This window comes from Brachyistius frenatus, unplaced genomic scaffold (genome assembly GCF_029030835.1).
Source record: "Brachyistius frenatus isolate BFR_SWC_R1_liver_20210118 unplaced genomic scaffold, ASM2903083v1 Contig_36, whole genome shotgun sequence".
In the NCBI taxonomy this organism is placed as follows: Eukaryota; Metazoa; Chordata; class Actinopteri; family Embiotocidae; genus Brachyistius; species Brachyistius frenatus.
Window position 1 is genome coordinate 3655409 of NW_027210635.1, and position 27776 is coordinate 3683184.

The window sequence follows — 27776 nt, forward strand, 5'->3', positions numbered from 1 at the left end:
AGTGTGTCCATCATCACTTTTAAAAATGGCATGAAACATAACTTGACAAAGTGTTAAGATTTATTATCAAATCTCCTCTAAAACCTTTATGGAACAATATTTGAATACATTGAAATAGAGGTCAAAGGCATAAGGTTTGATGCTGGCAACATTTTCCTTAAGGAGGCTCAGCTTTCTGAGGTGAGTTTTTCACTTGATTTTTCAATGCTTCCAAAACTATCAATAGTGTTTTTAATCCTGTTCTTGTTCACTCTGAGTGAGGATACAGAGCAATGATAATGATGATGATGATGATGATGATGATGATGATGATACTTAAGTCAACATCCTGTGGAGAACCAACTTTTTTTTAAATTATTTAGCAAACATTCAACTGTCTTCCAATGAAATATACAAACAAATTACATTACAATAGATAAATGTCAACTTTATTAATTCACAAAATGTTTTATCCAGTGGTTATAAAATAGAGCAAAGTTGACATTTTTACATTTAGAACTGTACAACAAAACAAAGACAATACAGAAACAAGAAATCAATGTAAAACCAATGAAATTCACAAAGAAATAATTAATGAAATGTTAGACATACAAATTGACAATTTAAATATTAATTCATTAGAAAAGTTGGTTTTTGTGTCTGACTGGGTGACATCAGATAAATGTATTAGTTTAAAGAGAAAATATGTGGTAAACAAAGGTTAAATTCATAGAGAACTTCATGAAGGACACCTGTGGGCACACCTCAACAAACAGACTTTTCATTAGCAGGTCCAAGTGCAAACCTTTGGAGGTGATAAAAAAAAAAAAAAACATGTTCATACCTCAGAGTACCAAATGAGCTTTTACTAGCAGTAGTACAAAGATATACTTACAAGCTTAACAAATATGACAGAAATTTGGAGGAAGTATATGTATCGCCATGAAAAGAAGCTGAGTTACAGGATGTAAAACTCAAAGTTTGACCAGACATGAGTCTAACCCATACACTTCAAATTAAAACAACAACTATTCAACATCAACAATAAATAACAACATTCTTTCAGTGCAAAACCACACAAACAGGGATGACATTGCAAACCCGAACTGGTGAGTGATGGGGATATAAACCAACTCTTGAACATGAAAACTCGCTCAAACCCAGTCTTTCAAAGCAAACCACTTTAAATGTCTCGTGCAGTTTAGTCACAGGACATAAAAAGCACCCATTATAAAATCCACTTCATCTAATGTATCACTGCATTTAGCTATATGACTTAAAAACAGAACCAATGGTAAACTGTTGACAGACATCATGTATGTATGAATGTTTTTGTGAAAGAGAAACAGCAGGTTCTTCATTTCTCAGCTTTAACAGATCAAACGGCTGGCCTCCTGGCAACGTGGCTTTTATTTAAAGGCATCCTGTCATTCTGACTTTATTTGACCCTGATAAACGTAGTAAGATGAACACAGGAGGAAAAAAGATATTGGTCCTTCATGGAGTCCTTCTGGGCTGCAGAGCTGGCGGTCAACAGCTTCTGAGTAATCAGGTGGTAACAGTCCGTTTGTGTGTGTGTGTGCGTGTGTGTGTGTGTGTGTGCGCGTGTGTGTGTGTGTGTTTTTACTATGTCTGGGCGAGCTGAAGCTCCTCCAGTCCATGTTTTCCCAGGTGATACCTGGCCAAGTCTTTCCTGGTCACCAGTCCAATCACCTGCAGAGGGTCACAAACAAACAAACAAACAAAAAAAAAACACTACGTCAGAACAACATTTAACAAAATAAATGTGATGGGTAAACATAAAGAAGAGGAAGGAAGCACACGGGGTAACAAAAAACACATATGGGGAAGTGCACAGAAACATCGACACACTCTCTTACCCTGTTCTCATCGTCTACTACCACCAGGTGTCTGAGTCCCAGAGCTCTGAACAGCTTGAACACACGAGGCAGAGATGTTTCCTGCAGATAGAACGTTTGGTTGAGTTCATTCATAGAAAACATCACAAACAAAAAGAGAGAAATAAGAATAAAAAGGAGACAAAAGCACAAAGATAAAAACAAAGATATATCATAAAAAGGAATCCTTGGTAAAGGAAATCTGGCAGAAGTCGCCTCAACTCTAATTGAAATATATCTGTGTCTGTGTGTCTACTACCTGTGGCACAGTGTAAGGCGTTGGGTTCATGAACTCAGTGAGGTCCATCATACACTCCCTCTCGTCCTGGGAGACGTGGATGCTCTGGATCGGGGGGAAGCGGGGGTAGGCGTCCCTGAAGTCTTTAAGCTGGAGCTTCCTCTGGGTCAGCCGGGACCGGGCCAACTCCATAAACACCTGCCAAGAGAGAGCGGGAACCAGCAATGATCTACTCTATTTGAATAGTCACAATAAAGTGTCGAAAAAAAAAATCTTCTGCCTCTTGAACGGTCATCACAGCAGCCAACTGATGTTACCTTGTGCTTGAGAAGAACGATGAGCTGAGAGCGGAGGATGAGGCCGCAGAGCTTCGCTGGCTGAGCAGGAGAGATTAAATATAAGTAATAAGTTTCTGTTATTATTGAAGCGCAACTTTAAAGTAAAATCCTTTCTGGTAGAGTGCTATCAACCTACGACACAGTTTTGTTTTTTTTTAAATGGTGAGTCTACTTTGTTCTGCTTTTCAGTCTAACATTTGATGCTGTGGGTGTCAATTATATTTGTCTTTTTCAAAAGAGTTCTCACTGTACTACCGCTAAAAAGGCCCCTTGACAGACACCAAAACTAGATTTTCTCTTGATGTTTTACATTATAATCAACAGTAGACTCATATGCTAACTTTTTCTGTTGTCTAACTCGATTGCAATTACACTTGAAAAACCTTTTGTCAACTTTGTGTTGACAGGAATAAGATGTGGTGTTTTACAGTGGATCTACCCTTTAACCCCCAAACAGAGCCCACTCATCCAATCAGACAGTACCTCATCATTATCAGAAACCTGCACGACAACAGGGAAGCCGTTGTGATTGGTCGATGTGTTGCTAAGGACGTCCACGATGGTTCCCACCTTCTCTATTCTGTTCAAACAGGTGACTGGAGAACTCATCACTTCTCTTTGTGAAGGGTTGGGGGTCAAAAGAAGAAGGAGAAGGTCAGTGACAAAAAGGGGAAATGGTCCGACAAGTGATGAGAGGTTACAAAATAAGGAGGGTGAGACAAACTCGAAGGGTTGGATGTGTCACGCATTACTGAAGAGTCATCCAATAAAAATGACTGTGAATCAGTCATTAACAGGTCAGACAGGACCTACCTGGCAGTCAGCCAGTGGGAGGTGGCAGGAGCATCCCAGTGCAGGAAGGGAACACTCTGCAGCTTGATGTGGACGTCATATAAACCCTAAAGCAGGAAGAGAAGTTAACCTGTGTCCCAACTCATACTCTATACAGTATGTACTACCTTTGTAGTGTACCAATTCTACAGTTAGTATGGCATTTCATGCCAACAGGAAATTACACTAGGTGTGCCGTCAGACATCAATCACACGATGACTTTAGACTGACACTCCCAAAGAAAAAACTAATTTCTGATGATTTTATATGTATTTTTTTGTTTTCCACATCTCTTCTGTGCCTTTTAACACCACCAGCAATAACCGATTTTTCCAGTTGTAAGTAGCTCTTCCATTCACTCAGTGAACAGTACTGTGGCACAACTGTGACCATCAGTATGCATCCTGATGTTTTTGAGTGCATTTATCAAATTGCTGGTGTGACATGAACAAAACCTACAGAGAATGAGTGCGTTAGTATGGACTTGGGACAAAACCACTCCGCCACTGATTGAGGGTTTCTGAACTGTCCACCACTAATACAGCTTATATGTACTTCACGTGACTTTTTAGGAGTTTGTTGGCTCCATGCTGTTTTGAATTTTGTGGTGAAATCACTGGTGGAACATCAGCTAAATGGATGCGAGTCTGTTTCCCAGCCTCTTCACTCACCTCCTCAAAGTAGTCACCCACTATCTTGGCAGTCATGAGGACGAGCATGATGGGAAGACCGTACGTGACATTTCCAGTTGCCTCCACCATGATGACAGTCAAACTGAGAGTCATTCTCACAATGCCACCTGTGGAGATCAGCACATTATTACACTCGTTTATTCTGAAAACAGCATATTGCAATCAAAAGTTTGACTTTTTAACGCAATATGAATAAAACGAAGGATAATTTATTGTAAAAAAAGAAAAATATAAGTTCAAGACTTTGTCATCCTTCACATACAAAGTAGACAGAGAGCAAAGTGTGAGTGAAGATTAAGGGTTGCGGTTACTCACCCAACTGAGCTGCGGCTCCAATCAAGGCATATTTACCAGGGTCAGCCCAGGTCTAATGAGGCACATACATCAAAGTCACACAGTAGGCCTCTTAACATTTGGTGTATTAGTTTAGTTCAAAAATACGATCTCAACTCATCAATTCATTAAAGAAACGAGTCCACATTAAATATCTTTTAAACCAATCAAATTGCTAGACAACATCTTTTCACCTATTCTGTCCATGTATTTTTACATCGTAGGTTACATCAATACAGATCACTGATCAGTTTCAAATGTTTCAGTGTTTGCGATTTACGAAATCATTTCTAAAAGAACCTCAAATGTTAAAACATTTCGTAGGCGTATCAAGCATATCTGGTTTCCACAATAGGAACAGAAAGGTGTTGTGCACTGACCGAGTCGGTGGAAGTGATGGAGGCCAGCAGTATTCCACACAGCCTCCCCCAGGCGGCTCCGATGAGGAGGGACGGGATGAAGACTCCAGCAGACACCGCCAGGCCGTAGGTCCAACACGCCAGGAAGAAATAAGTCAGCGTGAACAAACCCAGCGTGAGAGGGTTGTAGGTTCCTTTAAAACACGGAGGAATGAGAGGTCAGGTTGGTAAATACTGACATTTGGATATTGTGATGTGGTATAAGTTGTCTTTTCCTGGTTTTAAAGACTACAGTGGCGTCATTTTCTTCACGTAGCCGACTTAACAGACATTTAGTTGTTATATCCACATTACTTATGATAATCTATCAAAACTCTCATTGTGTAAATATTTTGTCAAAGCTAACTCGTCACAAAACAACAGCTGGTGCCCGTTCTTGTACGTGTGCGTGGTGTTATGGTATTTAGGATGTTTAGCTTGCTCTCAGGCACAGTTGTACCTGCCGGGTTGTGGAAGAGACTGCGAACACTTCTCTCAGGAGTGTTGAAGAAGGCTGTAGCCATGGAGTTATACTCCCCATCTGCACAGAACAACTGGAAATAGAAACACAGAGAAAATGATAAGGGTGGCGCAACAAGAAAAAGGCAAAAAGGTCATCTCTGACTGTTCTGTCTCGTCTTTGTTGAAGCTTTTATGCGCTTCAAATACAAGGCATTTGGAAAGATATGGATCACTGGAGGGCTGATAGTCATATATTTCTCATTGTTGTGGATCAGTAGCTCAAAGTTCATGAAATGCAAACATGACATCACACGTGACTTCTCCCTTCCAAAATTCCCTCTCTCTCACCAGGAGTAAGAAAAGATGTAAAAAAAACCACAAAAAAAACCCAACTCTTTTAAAACTAGTTTGCTGTTTATGTAGTATCGGTTATTTAAATCAAAGGCTGCCTCTTATTTGAAGAAGACTTGGCGTCTGCAGTCGTGCTAGCTAGCAGCTCTGTGAGGTTATGCTTAAGACACACGGTGCTTTGAACTCATTATTAACTTCGCATGCTAACATGCTGATGTTAAATACATACACGGTTTACCAGGTTCACCAACTTTGTTTCGTGTGCGAGCATGCTAACGTTTCCTACTTAGCACTAAACTTAAATACAATTGAGGCTGATGGGAGGGTTTGTGTACATTTTAACCTGATTTCAGTCTGAATGACTGGACGAAATTTGATGGCAATCCATTCAAACCCCAAATGTTAACCTCACAATAGTGAAAGAGGTCATAAGGATCCATCCCCCCGAGTATCATAAATATCCAAACGTCGCGCTCCTCCTAGATCCTGCGATAAAATCGTTCTTATGACATAAATGTTGGTTAAATCTTATTGAAATGAAACTGTACTGTCGGGTAAGAAACAGGAAGCATCAAGATTCGCTATGAGAACGGCCCGTTTGATCTGAATCTACGTGCTGATGGAATTGGTTGAATCACACTCTTCAAACACAGTCGATCTTAAAACTGTAACGATGTGGCACTTTTCTTTTGGCACCATTTAACCCAGTTTTAACTTTATTACAGGTCATCATCTAAATCAAGGAGGAGGGTGACAACAGCCGAACAAGGTGACACATGTTATAGGTGTGCGTGCGTGTGCGCGTGTGTGTGTGTGTGTGTGTGTGTGTGTGTGTGTGTGTGTGTGTGTGTGTGTGTGTGTGTGTGTGTGTGTGTGTGTGTGTGTGTGTGTGTGTGTGTGTGTGTGTGTGTGTACCTGCAGTGGGTACTCCTCTTTGGAATCTGGCCCCAGCGGCTGACAGTCATCGGAGAAGTAGATCATGGTGAATGACACTGTCGCGGTCACCGCAGCAACCAACATGGCCTCCATCACTTGCAGACATGGCCGATGAACATATCTGACACACGCGCACACACATCGGATAGTATTAAAGTTGGTACATTTTCTTACTGTTGCTTCTAATCAAGCGTGCCCTGCAGGTATGTTGACATTATGTTGGCTGAGTGCGGTAAAAACAACCGAGAGGAAAACAAAGCGTTGCTGCCAAATCTGCTCTCGTGTGTCTTCAGGCGATCAGATTAGAAATGTCAAGTGGAATTACCGTTATGCAAAGGGTACTGAATACAGACTTCCTTCTCACTCACTGTGTCATGTATGTTCTAGAAACACGACCGCATTCTAACCTTCTGACAAAATCTTTTCTTTTGTTTTACAAAGGTAGACTTTAACAATGTTACAGTCACGTGTTTTTACGTATGCTTATCTCTTTCTATGTACAATACAGAGTATGATGAAACTCATAACCTCAAATGTCTCAGATATAATATCTGCCTTACTACACAAATTATGTGAATGTATAGTCCGACATAAGCAAATGATCACTAAAACGACTAGATGTAGACATATTAGTATTAATTTATATCTCCCTTACTTCCCAAACACAGGTTCACTCCATGTTTGGGACTTTTTGCAATTTGCAGGGGAACTTTGCAACTCTTTATTATTTTTCTAATAAATGTTTGTTTGAATTTATTGAAGGTCCATGTTCATACAAGAGAACTGACATTGTCAGTTGTTGTTTTTTAATACTTTGATCGTGAGTCAGTCTGTTATTAAAGTTAACTCGTTGAACTGTTGAGCTGACTTGTCAGACTGTAATTCCTTCTCACTTACATATTATAAACTATTATAACACAGCTGATCAAACAAACTTTTACAAAATTATTAAAGTATCTTGCCATATTATTGTCATTAAGCAATGTATACCGTGTATATACTGCAGCCTCTAGCTCCAGACCAGGAAGCAGGAAGCGCAGGTAGAAGTTTCCTCCCAGTGATTATACCCGTTCTGACACTCAAACTATTTTTACACACTTCAATGACAAGATGCTGATATTCTGAGAAAGATTTTTAAAATGCTTTTTTTTAAAACTTCCTTGTGTTGCACCGCACCCAGTCTCTGACAGCAGAACCTTCATTCTTCCATGTGTTGTTTTGTTGGCACACTAAACATACAAAGCAGCTCTTCATACGTGACCTGAACCTTTGTTTATAACCGGTTTATGTTTTATATTTAGAAGCATTTGATCCCTTTTTAAACTTTACCTGATCCTGAAGATGGTCAGCCAGTAGTTGAGGACATTGAAGAGAGCTCCCAACAATCCACCTGCACAGGAAATGGATGGACAACAGAAGATGAGCACACATGGGCTGTCATATTGAGACTATAGAAAGAAAATAGAAAAACAAAGTTCTTCTAACGATACAACAACACAGAAACAAAATCAAATGTTGTTTTGGAATTATGTGAAACTACAATATTATTCATGGCCTCAACGCATATATGCTGGAGTGCAGTGCTTAATTCCAGAAACATGAAACAGTTTTTACCTATAGCTCCTACAGCGATGAACAAGGGAATCTCGTAGAGAGTATAGGTAATACTCTGGAATAAGAACAAAATCACACATCAACTTTTACGTTCATGAAACAAAACAAAGTAAAGCTGGATAAATATAATATGTATAAGTTCCTCACGCCACTCTCAAAACTTCCAAAGTTAATGAGACCAGGGTTGGAAAGGTCTCCTGGTTTCTTGTGATAAATACTGAGGAAGAAGTTCAGAGTGAAGGTGGAGATCATGGAGGCAAAGAACTGAGAGACGATGAGAAAAGAAGAGAGGGGAGAGAAAAAAATAAAAAAAAAAAAAAATTAGGAAGAGCAGTGAATGCAAAAACATTTCCGAAACTTATGTCTTGCTCTCTTTTATTAGTTTTCTGGATGTAACACCTTTGATTTGATTGACTCCATTATATCCTCATTAATTGTATGTATATTATGGTGGTGGCTCACATACAGAAGAACCGCATGACTTACTATCCTCCATGTCAGCATCTGGTTCCAGAAGGAAGCTCCCTCCTCTAGAGAGAACAAAACGCCGCCTGTCGACCGAAGACAGAAAATCACACTGAAGAACAGCAGCGGCAACAAAATAAATCATCTGACACACTTATGTCATATTTATCCCCAGTTAGCAGACAGAATCACACTGCATCCTCCACGCAGTAGGAGGTGAACACTTATTGTGGTAAACGAAAGTTTACCCCCCCCCCCCCAATAACTCTATTCTCACAACAAGCAGGGTCAAGTATGTCAGCTGATGGCAGTCGGTATAACAAGGCTTAGAATTGTTTATTGTTATTATCTCACTTATTCCCCATTTCTAACAATAAAACTGATTAAAATGAATGTGACCTGAACAGTCAGCATGAAGCTGACCAATAGACATTACAAATTAATTAGTTCAAATTGTTGCTAAAATTGGCACTTGGCCATTATGAGCTTAACACAACACTTGTAATCCCTTCTAATGCCGCTTTCTGAGGAAAATAGGTTCGATGCTTTACTCAAAAAAAAAAAACCTGCAGATGCCCCTGTTGATGCTAACCTGCATGTATGTCCTTTTAGCAGTATCCAATGAGGTTTGTCTGTCTCTCAAACTATAGGGTTGAGAGATTCTTTGCTTTTAGTTTGGACATGCAGCTCTACTGTTGTACTGCTGGTTTCACAGCAGGTCAACAGCCCGTACAGCGAAAGCAGATTAATAGCAAAGCCCGTTTTATACTGCACTTGGCTCGGGTGGCTGTTGTTTTTTACCAACTGGTGCTCCAAAAGCAGCAGAAACTCCAGCAGCAGCTCCGGCAGAAACAAAGTCCCTTTTTTCGGTGTCTCTCCGGAAATATTCAAATATCTACAAACAAACACACACACTTATATTACTAATCATTCTTATTCTCAAATACAAATCATTCTAAAACAACTCAATAACATGTAACCTCACTTAACCAAATAAAAATGTCATTTCAAATTAAGGAAAGCTCCCTGCTGCAGTTTGCATTGCGTGTTTGTAACAAAGTCTATAGAAACTCACTACACACACACACACACACACGCACACCTTAAAGTCTCTCTTTAAAGAGGTGCTCCTGCCCTGTGAGACTCCTGCAGCCACAACAGCACCAGAGTGAATCATGGGACCTTCCTGTGGAATTGTGGGTAAACAGAGAGAACAAGTTCGTACATTCTTTTTGCCAAGAATAAAAAAAAATTTTTTTTTAAAAACCTGCACTTACATAATCTTGCATCATATAACGTCATGCTTACTTTGAATAATCCAGATCTGACAAAAGCTGATCTGAATTATGCATTTCATATTTTTATGAATGAAAAACTATAGAGTTGATCATGTTTACCTTCCCGACAGCGAGACCGCCAACCACAGAGCAGATAACACCGCACACTTTCACCACCAGTGTCTTTGGAGAAACACACAAAACACACAAAACGTAAAGATATGAAGGTCCTTCCGGTTCACAAAGGCTGTTTCAAGTACATCCATTAACGTGTGATTTTTGTGTGCCTGTACCTTGAGTCGCACCACCCTGGGAATCTTCACTCCATTTAGGTAACATTTTATCTGAGGAATACCACTTCCTGCTGCTATGGGCTGCATGAGAAAGCAGGAGGGGGAGTTATATCATAGATGACAAGACAAATGGTGGAAAAGATAGTGATTGAAAGTATTTATTATTACAGGAGAAATACCTTCATAATAAAACCTTGCAAAGACTAACAGATACACTTCTGGGAATAAATTTAAAAAAAAAATCACATCTGAAACTGTAGGCATAAAAATTCCCCACAAAACCTCAGCTGTTCTTTCACACGAGCAGCTAATACAACTGTGGCTAACCAAATTGGCAGAAACCAAGAAGCACATTCATCTTTACACATTGTCATCGCTCTACACAGCTGGGAGTAACCTCTGGGAAGACACGCTATTTCCAAGATAATTTTCACTTCCACAGTAGTTTGTAAGGTTTGTAACTGAAGACTACACCCAACGAAACAGCTATCGTGGCATACTTCTTCAAAATTCACGTTCACACGGAGGAATGTAATTAAACGCACATAAAAGAGGAAGAACAAAATTGTGCTCCCAAACCAAAAGTCACAATAATTATGAAATGTTTTAAATATTTCTGCTTTCATCCTTACCTCAAAGAACGCAACTATGATGGCGCCCACCATGACAAAGGCGGAGTTGAGAACAGCCCAGAGGGTCAGAGAGATAGACAGGCCGCCCACCTCCGTAAACTTTTCTATGTCTGTGAAGGTTCAGAGTCAAGGAATTCTTTTGACTTCTAATCACACTCTGATTGGAAGGATGAATAACTATCATTCACTTACAGATAGGCCAAAATGTGAGTATATTCAAACAACTTGCATAATAAAAATTACTTTTCTACGTAACCAAAATGTTCTGGTAAACATTTAAGGGCATAAATAAATTATTTTGAACTTAATACAGCCCAAGAAGTGTGTACAGTGCAAGATGAATAAAGAAAAAGACTTCCACAATGGAAAAGGAGGGGAATGTTAAAAAAAAAAACACCACCCTCACTTTTATGTTTTATACTTGAGGATGCAGTGTGATGTATTCCTTCTCTGCACTCCCCTACAGTAAAGCTCAGCCACCTGGTGCTAACATGGTGGTCTGAGAAGGTGTTTTGTATAGAAACCTTCAGGATACTCTCTTTAACCAGTTGATATTTGAACCCAGCCAGCTGCTCCACCACGATGTCGATAAAACAGGCGATGAGGCCGGTCAGAAAGCCGATGAGACCGCAGACCACCCAGCGGCTGATCTCCAGACAGCGGAAACCCTAAAGACACAGTGTGTAAGAAGGGAAGGGAGAGGAGGACAAGTGATGCGAGGAAAAGTAGGGCAAGATGAAACAAACAACAGTGGAGTGATAAGAGAGTAAGAGCAGAGTAAGAGAAGGAAAATACATCCAATCATATAGTGTAAATCAAGAAGGCTCACCATGTAGCTCATCCTCCTTTCCTCTTCAAGAAACAGCTGGTTCTCCATGTTATCATAGTCCAGACTCTACACACACACACACACACACACACACACACACACACACACACACACACACACAATAAAACATTAAACATATCCTGTGAAATCAAATAAATATGTAAAATAAAGATACAGCAGATGTAATCCTGCTACGGGGGTCAGAAACAAGCTTTAAACTTCATGATGAGCATAGATCATGAAAATGTGACAAATTTTGATGTGCAAATACTTTTTTGGTTCAAATTATGCAACGTCAGAGGAAACCAACAAACAAGCATCTTAAAAAGATTATTGCTCTTTTTGTTGCCAACCTTTGTTGAATTTCATGGCCTGAAATGAGTTTTTCTACAGTTTACTGGATTCCTTTCACTGATTGGCCATTCCTTTATTCAAGCATAACAGTTTTGAGTACCACCACTGTAACCAGAAGAAATTTACACATCCTACTCACAGGGCTTTAATTTAAAACAATCTAAGTGCAATCCAGATTTTCCAGAATCAGCGGAGTGATTTTACCTCAAACTTAAGTGACAGGAGTTTCTCATTGTGTGGGATCTCTTTGGGCCGCCCCCTGAGGGAGTCCTGTGGGGACAAACACATCAAATCAGAGGTCACCACATCAACACTGACCCTTTGACCATTGACCCGAGTCATGTGGGGGACAGCAGGGATCTAAAAACTAAGTTACTGACAGAAATATAACAGCAGAGAGTGCAGCACTTATTCTCATACATTTTGCAACAATACATGAAAGAAGCCAAAAGAGAAGCCAGGTTGGTTGAACAGACTTTATCTAACAAACTGGTGCATTAATGAAGTGGCTGATAGAAGATACAGTGACTGTGGAAAAAAAGGCAGCAGCGTGTCCTCCACAACATTCAGTATAAACATCTTTCAAACATAACCACAGCTTGTTGGTATGCGGCCTTTCAATACAGACTATTGAGTGTTGGAGGAAACGCTGGTCCACGTGAGCCGAGCGTGCACAGACACCAGCCAACTACAGCAAATCCAAAAGTACTCCATTTCACATGCAATGTTAAGTGTGCCTCTGTACAGCTACACAAACAGCAGCAGCTCAATGAAGACACTTACATACACACTGGAAATAAAGGTTTGTTTACAAGGATAAAGTAAATCACACGTGTGTGGCGTCACATTCCCATCAGCCAGTGAAACACACAAGAAAGAGATGTGACGTCCCATCAAGAGAGGACCAAACAGTCTCAAGCATCAGTGGTATGGTCCTGTACTGTGATTCCAGCCTGAAGCTTTTGTTTCCCTCCTTTGGTCACAGTTTGCATCTTAAATAATGAATTTAACCAACTTGTGATTTCGTCATGTCTATGAGAGTCTGTCTGTGAGTGTTTCTTTGCCCGATTGCAAGTATGCTGAGTCCTACAAATTTTATAAACCCGATTTAAGCTAATTTGTCCTCATTTGTACTTTTAGGTTTCACGTGTAGTGCTTTTTTTTACTTTACTGTAAACTGGAGGGGTTTTGTGAAGGTCTTGTATAAAGTGCCTGTTGCTCTAAACTTTATCAACAGCATTACTTGTATTAATTCTTCATTTGAAACGAATCGTCACAGTGGAAACCATCAGACAGTTTCCCCAGCACGTGCTTCTCATGCACACTGGATGAGTCAACCGTCACTGAGCCGTTTTGGTCAACTAGCAAGTCATTTCAATGTCAGATATCCAAGATTAGGCTTCAGACATCTTTAAAGGGAAGCAGCAGAGATGAGTACAACACTGTCTGGACCATTAACTTTATCTCAGGCGGCATCTCACGAATCCAGCCTGGATCTACACACCAGTGCACGAGGCTGAATCCCATCAAACACGTGAGAATTCCTTTTCATTGATTTGGACGTGGGAAGGTGCACTGTGAATCGAGTCTAAGAGGCTAAAAAAGTTCTACTAATGAAGTGATGACTTGAATGATAAGAGCAGCAGACACAAAGAGAAAGCGATGACGTTTGGAGCTCAAACTTTACCTCATCTGCCGCCATCTCCTCTTCCAAATCCACCGTGCTGAGTCTGCCTATTTGAAATATACTGCTTCCTCCAGACAGCTACAAACAGCACAGACAGTAACAGATATATATACATATATATTACATAATATATATATATATATAGCAACTTCCAGGCTGATGTGTTAACATGAAACAGATCTTGGTTTCCAGCTAAATGCAATAAGTCCCAAAAGTAAACTTGGGCTGCATATGGACACAACCCTCTTCTGACAACTTGATGAAACCTTAATCAAGCAGAAATACTGAAGTTCATTAGGACATTTGCATGGAGTGAAAGTTATTGTATATGTCACTACTGTTTTTAGAGTTAAAGTAACTATCAACCTTTTACATATAGCATAACCGCAGTGAATTATAAAGACTGACAGGATTGATTTCGTGATGTGCATTTCATCTACTTCCACCTTTAGTCCTGATGTACAGAAACTAACTGACCTGGCAGCGGCTACAAAAGGATTAAAAGGGAAGCTGGATTTCAGTGTACTTTTATATTAGCTGCACTTCACTATGACATACAGCAGGTTGTATAAATTACAACATCATATGACCTTGTCATTCATTATGTGTTCTGCCAACACCTCTAAAAAAAAAAAAACAATCTTGTACCTGTATTAAAGTGTACCATACCTGTCACAGACTACCTGTAAACACATGTAATCTAATTATGTCTTCCGGTTTCAAATATGCTTGTACATAATGGAAGTAACGAGCTGCTCCGAGCTCTCTGTAATCTGATTATTCACCGAGATCACTGCTTCCTGTATAAAATGTGATTAAATCCAATTTAATTACTTTCTTACGGTTACATTCAGTCAAGCAAAGCTTTGTTATTGCATCTAATTCCCAACAGCAAACAAGCCATAACGCGTGAAAACAAACACACCCAAAATGAACGCTGTGGATGCGGCAAAGGATTAAAAATATATATATATATTTTAAAAAAAAATCCTCGCAAACCTTCATGCGGCGTTTAAAACACACACGACTCAACGGAAACTTATACAGCGGTTAATCAAACATGACATCTTCTTGCAGCCGCAGATGTTTCCAGCTGTTGTGGTAACTTAGCCGCCGTGCTAACTGTACCTGTCTGGAGGGTCTGGGCTGCTCGGAGCCGTTCAGCAGCGGCGTGCCCTCCCCGGTTGCCCCGGACTCGTCGCCTCGGCTGGACCACGACACTTTCTTGGTGATGTTCGCCATGCTCGCCCCGGTAGCGTGCCGCTGAAAAATGTTCCGAGAACTCACTTCATTAAATGCAGCTGAAGCGGGCTAGCTGCTGTTATTCTTCCTCATCTCCCCATGATCGTTCCTGCAACTCGTGACGCCCGGTAAGGATCGCGCGCAGGGCCAAAAAACATAGTTGACATGCGCGTTTGGACGACGGGATTTCTCGTTTTACTTCTGAGTGCTGAACCGGTGCTAGAAAGGCTCCTGCCCACCAGGGACAGAGGAAGGATGCAGATCATTTACTTTAGGAAAAGTAGCTGTACTAACATACGACAAAATAAATAATAATATTACAAGTAAACATCCATAATTGAACACTTCTGTTGAGCACATAAAATGATTAGCAGCCCTATTTAAGGTTATCATGATTCAGAAAAAAACATTTTACAATTATATTATATTATATTATATTATATTATATTATATTATATTATATTATATTATATTATATTATATTATATTATAGTAACTGATTTCATGATGTAGCCTATAAGCCACCCTCTCCACCACCTGCTGCAGGGACAGCGGAGCACTTTCTCCAAAAGACTCCTCCAGCTCCGCTGTCACAAGGACAGATACAGGAGATCATTCCTGCCCACTGCAATAAGACTGTACAATAACTCACCTCAGGCAAAATCCATCACACAACAATAACACCGTTGTCTGTTGTCTGTTTTTCTTGGTTGTTTAAATATAAAAAGAGAAAAAATTAAAAAAAAACTTTGCACTATTGTTTAGTTAGTTTTAATTTCATTATTCTATTTTATTTTATTCTATTTTATTGTATATACTGTGCATTTTTATATTTAATATTTGTTACTGTTATTTTATTTCTTTCCTGTATCTATAAATGCTGCTGTAGTGAAAAAATGTCCCCTTGGGGATTAATAAAGTAACTATCTATCTATCTATCTATCTATCTATCTATCTATCTATCTATCTATCTATCTATCTATCTATCTATCTATCTATCTATCTATCTATCTATCTATCTATCTATCTATCTATCTATCTATCTATCTATCTTAGTAGAATATTTTGTAGTTTTAATAATAATTGATATACTGTTGAGTAGTATAATCTCTGGTTTCCCATTTTGCTCATGTTTGTTTTTCTAAATTTTGGTCAGTAAATTAACTTGTAACTAGCTATTAAATAATGACCAAAGCTATCAAATCAATATAGTGAAATATAATAAAAAGTATAATACTTGTCTCTGAAATTTAGGAGAGTAGATTTTTAAAGTAGAATGAAATCGAAATGCTCACAGCACAAATTTTGGACATGCAATTGCTGGAAAAGAACAAGTGTAAGTTATAACATTAATAATAGATCTGTTCCGTTTACTGCACCTATCCAAGTAAGCCATACCAGTGAACCAACAATTGTTGGTTTCATTAGTTTCACCTGTGTGTCAGAGGCCAAAAAGTCAAAGAAAAGTCTATTTGTGACAGGTAAATGCTGAATTAATGTAAAACTTCATAACATGTGTTTGATATATTAAATGAGCAAACATTAAACATCAAACTTAGCCGCAAACATCAAACTTAGCCACATTTTTAAACACGAGTAGCCTATATGTGCATTATACAACTTTTAATAATGAAATTATATTTGCGCTGATTTAAAGATTTGCAGTCAAAAAGGAAATCGTATCAGGAGGTATGTCTTAATGAGCCTCGACTGAGAATATACTTACTGTCCTGCACATCTTCAGAGTTTTAGTCCAAATCAACTGTTCATTATTGTGATGACCTCACACTTACAAAATTATTTTGACGAGACAGTAATGGACATTAACATCAAATGCAGAAGCCCAAATATGATTTTGTATCATTTAGGATCCTTTGAAATGTTTATCAACTGGGTGACAAATCAAACTCAGGTTATTATAACTAATGTGGACCATAGCATTGGGCAGCTGGTCTGATCCAAAGGTCAACAGTGATGAAGTGTCCCAGAGTGGAATACTGCTCTGCTAATAATTCTGTACAGTAAATTGCTGGTGTTATGAGTACAAACTGTTGTTAGTGTTAACATGTTAGTGTTTTTGTTTGAGTGAATAAAGATGTTTTTGTTGTGTCTCTAAGTCCAACAAGAATGTATTAGTGTATAAATGAAAAAATACATTTAAAAAGAAAAGAATGTTTGGCCTCCTGCAGAAATTAGCTGAATGATTCCTTTTCCATAACTTCATCACACACAGTGCTCTAAACATTCACAAGCCACCTGCTGCACCTCCCCATGGACCTCCTTTATATCCTCCATGCCAAGCACCACTCCTCTGGGCACACCTCTCCCCTCTGCCACCCCTTCCACCTCTGAAGGACTCAGCACACGGTTCCATACCCTGAACCCTGCTATTTGCCCAGCAAAACCCTGTGCAGGGTCAAACCCCCCACCTACAGAGTCCTGCTCCTGTCCCAGCACCACCGATCCACCTCCGGGAATCTCCCAGCCCTTCCTGAAGTTAGAGCCTGAGAGGGAGAGGCGGCGGTCGTTGTAGTGCCAGAAACGGCCCTGGATGGAGGACCAAAGGACACAGAGGTGGTGCCAGTGAGTGTCCAGAAGCAATGATACAGGGAGCCGACGATAGGCAGGGTCTCCAATGACAAAGTCCACGGAGGGCGAGGAAGAAGGTGAGGATGGAGAGAAGTAGGGCGGGTGGGAAGGTGAGGAAGAGGCAGAGAAGGGTGTGGATGAGGCAGAGGAGCTGCGTCCATACAGAACTAACTGGTTGTCATTGTCGTCTGTAGCATAGGAGAGCAGTGTGCCGACATGTGTGGCCTCCACACGGAGCCAGAGGCACAGAGAAAGTTCATGCAGGTCTGGTAGCCTCAGAGAGAAGGTGACATAGTTCTCTGCAGAGGCCGAAGGGAACAAGAGCACCGAGTCCACATTACAGACTGCAGACAAAAGCAGAGAGAAAATACAACTTAGTCTAATGCAAGTGTGGTGCTAATATGCAAAACATGGAAATACTTTGATTTATATAGCAACTAAACTAAAACTAGCAACAACTAGCTGCTGCATTCCCCTAACACACAATACATTAAGTCTCAGGTATACATTTAGCTTACACCTTACACATACATTGTTACAGAATGTCCTCCTGTTTGTAAGGAGAAATAACAGAGGGGAAAGGTTAGTGTATAACCAGAACAAACACTATGTTTTATTTCTAATTCCCTGTGGAAGCTGAGGCTACAATAAATAGCCTCCTGCAATAAAGCTTCTCCAAACAAGTAATCAACGGTAACGCTAAAATAGTTTAATTAAGCAATATTACATAAGTGTGTGCTTTTACGTCATTAATTGGCACGGCAGTTATGCTTATGTTTGGCATTCTTATCAAAATTGCAGAGAAAAAATATTTAAACTTTTTCTTTTCGGTCTGTTATGATCATGGATATTGGTCAGAAGCTGTCTGCAGGTAATAACTTGTACTTACTGGTTGCATCCTTCTTAGGAAGTGGCTGCGCTGGGATCTTGTGCCTCACAGGAATTTGCAGTAAGTTATGGATCACTGAGGACTCCAGTTTTGTGTCACTTTTGTCATCCTGTCCTTCATCCCACTGGCTGACCCCCGGCTGATAAGATTCATGCTGTGGTTTGGTGAGAACAGTCTGGGGCTGTGACACTCCCAACCCGCTCCTGTTCCTTATGTTTTTGTTGGGTTCAGGATGGGGCGGAACCTGGGGCAGGAGCTGGGTCCAGGAGGGGTGTTTGTGGTCTTGTATACGGGGTTGTTTCTGAGGATGTGAATGAGGCTGGGATGGTTGCTGGATCTGGGTATAATAATAAGGCACAGTCTGGGGAGACCGAAGGTGATCCTGCTTGACCGCATAGGGTCGCGTCTGAGTCCAAGTCTGGATCCGGGACTGACTCTGGAAAGGGTCAAGCTTGGGTTTAGGGTTTGGATAGTGGATTTGTACCTGTCGATGAGATTCTGATGGTGGTCTTGGCTTCCAGGCTTTTGAATGTTTTGGCCGGTTTGTTGTGTGGTGGTGATACAGCGTAGCCTGTGAACGACTATCAGTGTGGCCAGTAGCTTCTCGTCTGGGTTGCTCCAGGCCTCCAGGCCTCCCTCCTCTCTGTGTCTGACTCCTGCTGAGTGGTTCAGAGTATTCCTGAGGTGTGATGTTGGAGCTGACAGGCCTTACTGCCCTCTCTGACCCTCCTACCTTCCCCTTCCCATTCCAGTCCTGGACCTCACTGAGTCGGCCTTCCAGTCTGGACACACGCAGCGCCTGGTTTTTCAGGGATCCCTGTAGCCCTTTTATTCCAGTGAGCAGCTCATCACGCTGGCCTTGAAGGGCCGCCAGCCTCTCCTCCTGGCTGTGGAGCTCCAGGGTGAAGTTGGAGAAGTACTGACCCGGATCAGGCTGCAGTTTCCTGGTCTGGCGACAGTTCTCCCTCAGGGTCCTCTCCATCAAAGCTAGTCGACCTTCAATCCGCTTAGTCTTCTTGTTAAGCTTCCTACTCCACTGTCTGAGAAGATAATAAATATGGCAAAAGGTTTATTTAATTTATGTATTATTGTGAGCAAAATAATAACAATAATCATGCATGGGCTGAACTGTGGCATATAATCAATTTGTCTGACTTGAAAGGCATGTTGGGTGTCAGTTTGTCATTTATAATGATCAGGTTGAAAGAAACATATCTCAGAATTGTTTTTGTTATACATTAAAATTATGTAGACATGAAAAGATTGTACATTGTTGCATAATGCCATAATAATTCTGTAAAAAATATATGTTCATATGTTTTCCAATATATGAGAAGCATCAATAATGTCTGATATTTATGCAAATAGTAGCTATATACGTCCATAATGCATAGCAATACTAATTTTACATCCGTGTCGATGTATCTTCACATACTGACTATCCTGGATATTTTTGGTGAAATGTTCATCAATATTGTTTAAAAGCTGCTCTGTTCATCATTTCTTTACAACACAAGAAATAGAACAGATGCTTAAAGAAAAAGGCACCCACTCAACACGTTTTTGAAATACTGTGACCTTCGTCCAAAAGTAAGTAGCAATTTTGTCAAATTTAACTTCACAAAATCTGAAGATTCCTGTCATTTTCTAAACTGGACTTACCTGTTACCTCAAGCTGCCCTCTCTCCTTGTCTCAACGCTGGTCTACATTTTTCAGGATGCTTTTTCTAGCCAAATACAACCAGTATACGTGCAGGGATTTGTCTTGGTTGTAACAGCCCACAAACATTTTTCTCTGTTGTGAACATTAGTCCTTTATCTCTAACCTGAGACTGTTTATCTCCTGTGTTGTGCTGTGCTTCAGGTGTTCCAGGTCATGGGACACGTAGTGGTAATGATCATTCAGGGCCTGAACACGACTCTCCAGGCCTTGCGAGGAGGTCCTGTTCTGGTTAAGGGCCAACATGTTCAAACGGGCTTGAGTCAGCGCCTGGAACTGATGGAACTAACAGAGAAAACAACTTTATTTTCTTGCTGCAGTGGTTGAGTCACTGGTTTAACAATCAGGAAAATACTCGAACTCATCACAAGCAAAAAAAAAAAAATGTCTGTGACGACCAATCATCACTGCTGCAAGAGTTTTCCATCATTTCAGATACTCAGTGCTTTTTACAAAATGACTAACCACATGTTTGACAGGAGTACAGAAACAAGAAATTTGGGGCTTTTAGCTATATTATGTATATTTGAACTTTATTTTTTGCTGTTTTAGGGCAGATAATAATAACAGTCACATACCTCACATAACATCTAAAACAACAACAACAACAAACTTCAACCTTCAGCCTTCTCATACAGATTTAAAGGTAGCTGGACAACAACAAATCATGTGAATTTGACAATACTGTACACAGTCAAATGCAGAGGTGAAAAATTCTGCAACTCTGCTGAGCAAAACTAATTGGATTTTTAGCAGGAATAGTTATCTAGTGTCATCGTTTTTCTCCATTATGATTAGTTTTAGCTAATGCCAGATCCAAGTGGCACAACACGTGCAATTACTGAGATGTTGGAAAATAGAAAATCATTTTTCAAGTAGTCTCAAACACAAACATGTTTTAAAGAAAAAGTAGTGTTTTGCATCTCCGTCAGATATTTATCTTGTGGTTTCATTCACGCATGAGTTCCAATACCTCATGCTGTTTTTCTGTTTTTAAAGGAGTCTGCTGAGTCTATAAGTTTGTATATTTTTTTTACAATTTGGCGGATGAATGTCAGTAGTACAGCAAAGTTGTGACTTATTATTTCATTAATTTGTCTTATAGTGTGAACATGGAATGCACTTTAATTACCACCTCTATTATCACGAGATCTAAATATATATGATGCATCCTTAAAAACACAAAGTAAACTCAGTAATGCTTTGAGCCAAGACTAGTTTATGATACTTAGCATATTGCAGTTGATGTGGATTCAACTGTTCAAGAAAAACTGACACTGTAATAACATTTTACTACTGACAACAATGTAATACACACATGCACACAGTCACATTCAAACCGACCTGTTCGTTGAGTCGCCGTAGCTTCTGGGACACAGGATCACCTCCCTGCACCTTTACAGACTGAAGCTGCAGCAGAAGCATGTGAACCAGGACCTGGGGCCAGTGGCCGGTCCCGAGGCTGCCCATGGTGCAGTGGAGCAGGGATTGGTGCGGATGGGTTCCCGTCTGGAAGTGTGAATATGTAGGAAAACACAGAGGAGAGAGGCATAGGTGAAAAGGGGCTTGTCTTGATATACACTGTGTAAACACACACAGTATACAAAAGCACTCCCACAGGTTGGGATAGGAACACACTTTCCACAACATCACTGGGGAGCTGAGATGAAATGCAGATGGATTTAACAGGCAGTCTGTTTCTCTGTGTCTCTATCTTCTGCTGCTCAACACAAATGAACACAAAGAGACATATTAATATATAGGATAATTACAGCACATTATTACAACCGCTTTCAATTCATTCATGTTAAAGTGCAGAAAATGATGTAGCAATGTTGCTCTGCACTCATTTGTGTTTTTTTTCTCCATTACAACTCCAGATTGACTTTAATTAACTTGATCTTTTATGGATATGAAATGTGAAGTTTCCATTCATCAAAAGCTTCCATTACCTTTCTGTGGGACAAATTATTTCTAAAGTAAAAATCATAATGACAGAATAATACTTTAACAAGCCTTTTAATCAATAGATAAATGTCTTGATATGTGTGTCTCCATGGTGGTTGCAAAGGAACCGTAAGACTCATGATGCATGGGCTGAGGAAGAAACAGCGTGTACTTTCCCCTCCTACATGATTCAACCAACAGTGTCTGGCTCTCTTCTTCTGCTTTCTTGCTGAATGGCCCAATCAAGGAATCCCACTGCTAACCCTTCCCTTCCACTTTCAGTTCATGGTCTGGTTGCATTAGTTAGGAAAGTTATTTTAACAATAAAGTCTGACTACTAAGTTCATTAAAAACCAGAGGCACAACAATGCCCAATTTTGGGAAGTAGATGTGACTATTTTCATTTGTGTAATCCTGAAATGTTTGCTGCTGATATATTTAGAGTCAAATACAGTTTCAATTGTGAAAGTCCAATGTAAACAGTTTTCAGTTTTGTTTTTAATGGTTAGTTGTTGCCTCACATGTGCTCATGTGCACATGTGGTCAGGACAGCCTCCACCTCAGAAAAATACGGTCAAGCCAGCCTCCATGGTATGTCACGGCACCTGCAAACACAAGGCATTACGGTTAGAGAGTAAAAGACCTGATTTTAAAATATAAGTATGGTTCAGGGGAACGTGGTAGAAAAAAATTATTAGTTTGAGTTCGATTTTCACAACAAAAGTCCCATAAATTGTCACATGAGCTAAATTCGGATGGGAATTACAAGAAAGTGTTCCATTTCCACTGTCCAGTTTAGAGTAATATTGATTGAAGACCATTTCAATGTGTCACTAAAAAAATAGCAGGTCAATGTGATTGAGTTTTTAAAAGTTAAAGCTCTTCAAATGTCTTAAATTAGGTATATTATCTCTTATTTTAGATTGATATTTGACGGAAACTCTAGTTTCTACAGAACAATTCCACTTCAGGATAACAGTAAACCACCTCAATGTGTCACTCGGATAAGTGCCCTCTCCACAAGCTGGGTATCCACATATCCCACCACAGTCTGCCCTTCCTCCAGAAGCATGCCCATCAGTTAGGCCTGCGGCCCCATTGTCATGGACTGGCTCCAGGTCCAGACAAAGGAAGACCAGACAAATGGAGGATTAAATTCATTTAACCAACGTTAAAGTTAAATGAACAAAACTAAGGTGTGTTGTCAACACAACATTCTTGTGGTAAGTGCTGCATGTGTGTAAGTGTTGTGTGAGCAAAGTTAAAGTAAGAACAACAAAACAACCCAACCCAAACCTAAAGATCCTGCTTCCAGCGGGAGGGACACAGAGTGACAGAACTAGCTTTCCTTTATAAAAATCAGTGTGCATAATCACGAGGAGTTGAAACTGGTGTGACTCGTACTATGGTCACACCTCTGCCACTCTAAAGACTTCCTGCAACACGGGAGCCTGCAGCATAAGTGAGAGGGGTCATCACATCCACTCTTAAACACCTCACTCCCTGCTTTAAACACTTTACCCTGTGTTTAACTACACTGGCAAGTTGCTTATGCTCCTGGTACTCCAAATGAAGGTTTGTGCTCCTGATACTACAAAGTGTCTTACTCCATTTTTTAAAACAAAAAACGGCTGGACCCCTGCTATCCCAACATCGGGGGGTGGGGACTTTGTCATGTTTTATTTAGAGCACTCAGTATGTGCTCCTGGTACTAGGCCAGAGCGCCAGAGGGATAGGGTGGTGTCAGCAGGGTAAGCACACAGTTGACAAAAGCTTGTATCAAGCAATGACTTTCAATAGAGTTGGGTAGCTGCTTTGCCATGTGTGAAACCCAGATTCAGGTCATCTGCAAGTTATTTATTACCAGGTTGTAAAGGACTGGGGTAGATGGGTGGCACCAAGGGAATCACTGGTAGAAGGCGTTTCAGACTCCTCCTGAAAACCTAATAGCCCAAATGCCTTTTAATATCAATCTGAAATCAGATAGGTAGGACATTTTGGAGGGCTTTAATGTTGAAAATCTACATCAGAATGGCTTATTGTTTGAGTGACACATTGAGATGGTCTACTATTATCCTGAAGTGGAACTGGTCTGTGGAAACACAAAGTTCCTCTGAAATCGGAGGGAATATTGCTCATATTTGAATTTTTAGAAGACTGTTGAAAATCAAAATGTGTTGATGAGCCTGAATGATACAATGATCGTCCACTATCAATATCAGTAAAATGGGTTGATGGAAACGGGACATTTTTGTATAATTCTCATCTAAAGAGAAAATGTAGTCCATTTGACATTTAATTGTTGTCACATTCAAACTCAAATAATCGTTGTATGATTTTTATTCTCCACTCACATCTCACCGCGTTTCCTAGGACCAGGCTCTTGTTTTAAAATCGGGTCTTTTGCACCATTACCGTAATGCCTAGTGTAAACAGGTACTCTAAACTACATTGGGGGCTGGCTTGACCGTATTTTTTAAGTGGACGTGGACCTGACCGCAGTTCATAACTTCACATCACCCCAAGCCTCTGTCAGTTTCATTCTGACAGTTTGGAAATCTCACAACTGCAGGCTGTCTGCTGGAAGATCAAGTTTATCACTTGGACGGGGTAGTCATGTGTTTTTAAACCTAATAGTTTTTACATGTAGGGCTGATAAGTTTGTTCTATTTATTGATTTGTATCCTTTGGTGCCGCTCTGTGGTCGATTTTTACTGGAACAAGGTGAGTTTTGGCGGACTTATCTTTTGATCTGGCTGTTTTATAGCCTAATGCGATTACATAAGTCTCACCTCTGATCAGGGCTGCTTTTATTCATCAGACTGCTGCAGACATGGATGAAGAGACTCCACTGCTGCACAGAAGATCGCTATCAACTCAATCCACGGTTGGAACCTGCTCACTGATTTTAATGCATCCAAAAATCTTATGTCTGGTTGTTTTATATAATATCAACAAAGAAAGATTATTTCCTGTTTAGGGATTACTGTCTGTTTATTGTGAATTCTACGGGGGTGTAACGACGCCCTGACACTTTTTTTTTTCTTGAAGTGAGAAAATAAAATGTCCTCAGTTTTCTTGATCTGGTTGAAATTCATTTGACATGTTTTTAGTGTTAGAAGATCTTAAGTGTAGCCTATCATTCAAGAGAGCCAATGAAAACAAATGTCCTGGTCAAGTTCGTTAAAATTAGCCTACATTTGAGATGCACTAATTGATTCACTACATCAACCTGAAGCCTATGATACGCTGCAATTTGTCAAAGTTACTTTATTAAATTAAAGCAATAGAAATATACATTATTGAATTGCCACCATAAGAGCTGTGGTTAAACCTTAGAAACAAGCCGCCGAGCCCCCAGATGTGCACCCGTGCATGTGCGTCATATGCGCGCTCACTTACTTAAACACTAGACTTCCCACAGTCGAAAATCTCTGCTACAGATCTACACGACTGCTGGAATGTTTTTTGTGTTTATGTTGTGACACTCTTTGCAGAATTATTTCAGAGAAATGTCCGTTAAACTGTTAAATTCGTCCAGAGGACAAATGTTTCCTGCTGGAGGCAGAGCTGAGCAGACTGACATGATTGCTTGGTCAGTCATACGTTTTAAGTTATAATTTATGACATATTACTACTTTTGATCAAGATTGCTTTGTGCAACAGATGAATGTAGAAGCTTAGCTGCTTATCTTTTTGATGTAATAGATCTGACCAGAAAAACATGACATAGAGGTGATATTTGATAGTTTAGTCTGATTAAAATGGTGCATTTATCAGCTGCATCGTGGCTCGAACAAAAATGTTAAGGGGCGTAAAAAAACCAGAAGTAGCTGTTTGAAGAGCTTCTTGTAACATTCTTGACCTTTCCCTACTCCAGAATATACTTAAATAAAAAGGGGTAAGTTTAGAGTTTCTTTTAATGTTTTCTTTTCTTTTTCCCCCATTTGAATGTCAGTAGGGTGCAGTTACCTGTTACTCATACAGGCAATACTAATGGAAACTCAAAACACTACACTTTCATGAAACTTTTTTTTATTTACCTTATTTCATTGAAACCAACACTTATATTCACTTTAGCAATATCTAGATAGTGACAGTTGAAATAGCAAACTTCTCTGACATCCTAATTGATAATTGATCAGCCCACATTTTTCCACTGTACCTAAGATTAAACTTGGCTTTAACTTAACTACATATGTTTTAACTCTTCCACACCCCTTTGTCTTAGATTAATAACTCCAAACTGTACCTGGCCGTATTCTCGGCAGTCCTGGGGAACTTCAGCTTTGGTTACTCTCTGGTCTACCCGTCTCCCGTCCTCCCGAAGTTCAAGAGTTCGGATGCCGACCCCCGGCTCAAGATGGACGCAGAGCAGGCCGCCTGGTTTGGATCGATCTACTCACTGGGTGCAGCGGCCGGGGGGCTGGGGGCCATGCTGCTCAACGACTTGGTTGGGCGGAAGCTGAGCATCATGATGTCAGCCGTGCCTTCGACTATAGGGTGGGTCTCAGTAACAGCATGCAGTCTTCAAACTGTGTTCTGATAGCTGTGCTGGGTTGAAACTAAGTACATTGCGGAACTTAAATATTCTTATATTATGTCACTTTATATGTTTACTTCACTGGACTTCAGAGGGAAATTTGGTATTTGGGGTTAAAGGTCACCGTGACTGCACGTTGACCTGATCTCCTGAGAGTGACATCTCAGGAAAGCCCTGAGGGAATTTCTAAGAATTTTAAAATTCTTCAAAGGACTCTGATTTGATTTTGGTGGCAAAATGTCAAAGGTCACTGTTACATTACAAAACACATTTGTGGCCATGACTCAATAGTTCATACACTATTATGCTGTTGTGGTATAATTTAACAAAGAGGTCTACTAAGGATAAAATGATGAGCACCCAAAAGGTCAAATGTCAGTTCCACTGTCTCATCAAAGCATTCTGCAAACACACTTTTCTGTCCATTATTCATAACTCAGCAACAGAACGGGAGATTGTGACCATATTTCAGATTTGGTCAGATACTGATTGGTGACACTAATCATTGGTGTCACCTTGAAACTGTACTGAACATATAGATCTTTTCTGCAGTCAGGTTGAAGATTTCTATGATGTGTTGACGTTTCACAATTCACAATTTGAAACATTGTCTTCTGTTTCTCAGCTTTACTAGCCAAGCTTGTGACATGACACAGAGAAGGACTCCTTTGAAGAGTACATATGTTAGAAGTCTGGACAGATATGGATGTAAACTGAAACTTGACTAGTCGGCAGAGGCAGACTACCGCGAGGCAATAATTCTACTTCTGCTTCAATGCTACTAGTTTTACTTCATCTGAAAGCATCTGAAAACTTCAACCAACACTCATAACAAAGTTGTTGTTTTTTATTCCCATATGTGTGTCTCAGGTACATGCTGATTGGAGGAGCTTCAGACTTGTGGATGCTCCATCTGGGCCGTTTCCTTACTGGTGTTGCTGGGGGGATCACCTCAGGATCCATTCCTGTAAGTTATCATGGTTACCAATATTTTTTTTAAACTATTTATATTTTGCCATTTGTGTCACAATTTACAATATTACATACCACTGTTCTTTCTGGTTCTTTGCACATTTACAGCATTGGACCATTGATGTATCAGCAAACTTCCTTGATGTTCATAAAGTTATATTATAACATTTTAGACAAAGTGGTATTTGATCCATAGAAAAATAAATTTTGCACAACTCTGAATAATGACTTCCCTCTTCAATACATAAATACAGTTGTCAATTGAG

The 27776-nt window shown here is 40.0% G+C and overlaps 3 protein-coding genes across 4 annotated transcripts; 1 reads left to right on the forward strand and 2 right to left on the reverse strand.

Annotated features, from left to right (window-relative positions):
* Nucleotides 1-313: 313 nt before the first annotated feature.
* On the reverse strand, nucleotides 314-14972 carry clcn7 (chloride channel 7). Of its 2 annotated transcripts, XM_069701452.1 has the most exons (25): nucleotides 14737-14972; nucleotides 13609-13686; nucleotides 12126-12191; nucleotides 11568-11633; nucleotides 11274-11406; nucleotides 10739-10848; nucleotides 10107-10187; nucleotides 9934-9996; nucleotides 9639-9722; nucleotides 9338-9431; nucleotides 8558-8622; nucleotides 8219-8335; nucleotides 8072-8126; nucleotides 7787-7847; nucleotides 6437-6578; nucleotides 5169-5262; nucleotides 4691-4863; nucleotides 4293-4344; nucleotides 3957-4084; nucleotides 3267-3352; nucleotides 2937-3069; nucleotides 2433-2492; nucleotides 2137-2313; nucleotides 1860-1940; nucleotides 314-1692 (listed from the first exon to the last, which is right to left on the reverse strand). In XM_069701452.1, exons 1-25 carry the CDS (start codon nucleotides 14848-14850, stop codon nucleotides 1606-1608), a joined length of 2400 nt encoding a protein of 799 aa, XP_069557553.1. In that variant the 5' UTR covers nucleotides 14851-14972; the 3' UTR covers nucleotides 314-1605. The 2 variants fall into 2 exon arrangements, with proteins under 2 accessions (XP_069557553.1, XP_069557555.1); XM_069701454.1 differs by lacking the exon at nucleotides 13609-13686.
* A 1577-nt stretch (nucleotides 14973-16549) lies between these two features.
* Nucleotides 16550-23067, reverse strand: ptx4 (pentraxin 4, long). Its single transcript, XM_069701459.1, has 5 exons — nucleotides 22996-23067; nucleotides 21393-21557; nucleotides 20155-20276; nucleotides 18329-19368; nucleotides 16550-17783 (listed from the first exon to the last, which is right to left on the reverse strand). Exons 1-5 carry the CDS (start codon nucleotides 23065-23067, stop codon nucleotides 17074-17076), a joined length of 2109 nt encoding a protein of 702 aa, XP_069557560.1. The 3' UTR covers nucleotides 16550-17073.
* Nucleotides 23068-24544: 1477 nt separating this feature from the next.
* Nucleotides 24545-27505, forward strand: LOC138622573 (solute carrier family 2, facilitated glucose transporter member 6-like; the record flags this gene model as incomplete). Its single annotated transcript, XM_069701460.1, has 4 exons — nucleotides 24545-24719; nucleotides 24817-24882; nucleotides 26227-26498; nucleotides 27409-27505. Coding segments are annotated over exons 2-4 (423 nt in total), but the record flags the coding sequence as incomplete, so codon positions are not given.
* Nucleotides 27506-27776: the final 271 nt, after the last annotated feature.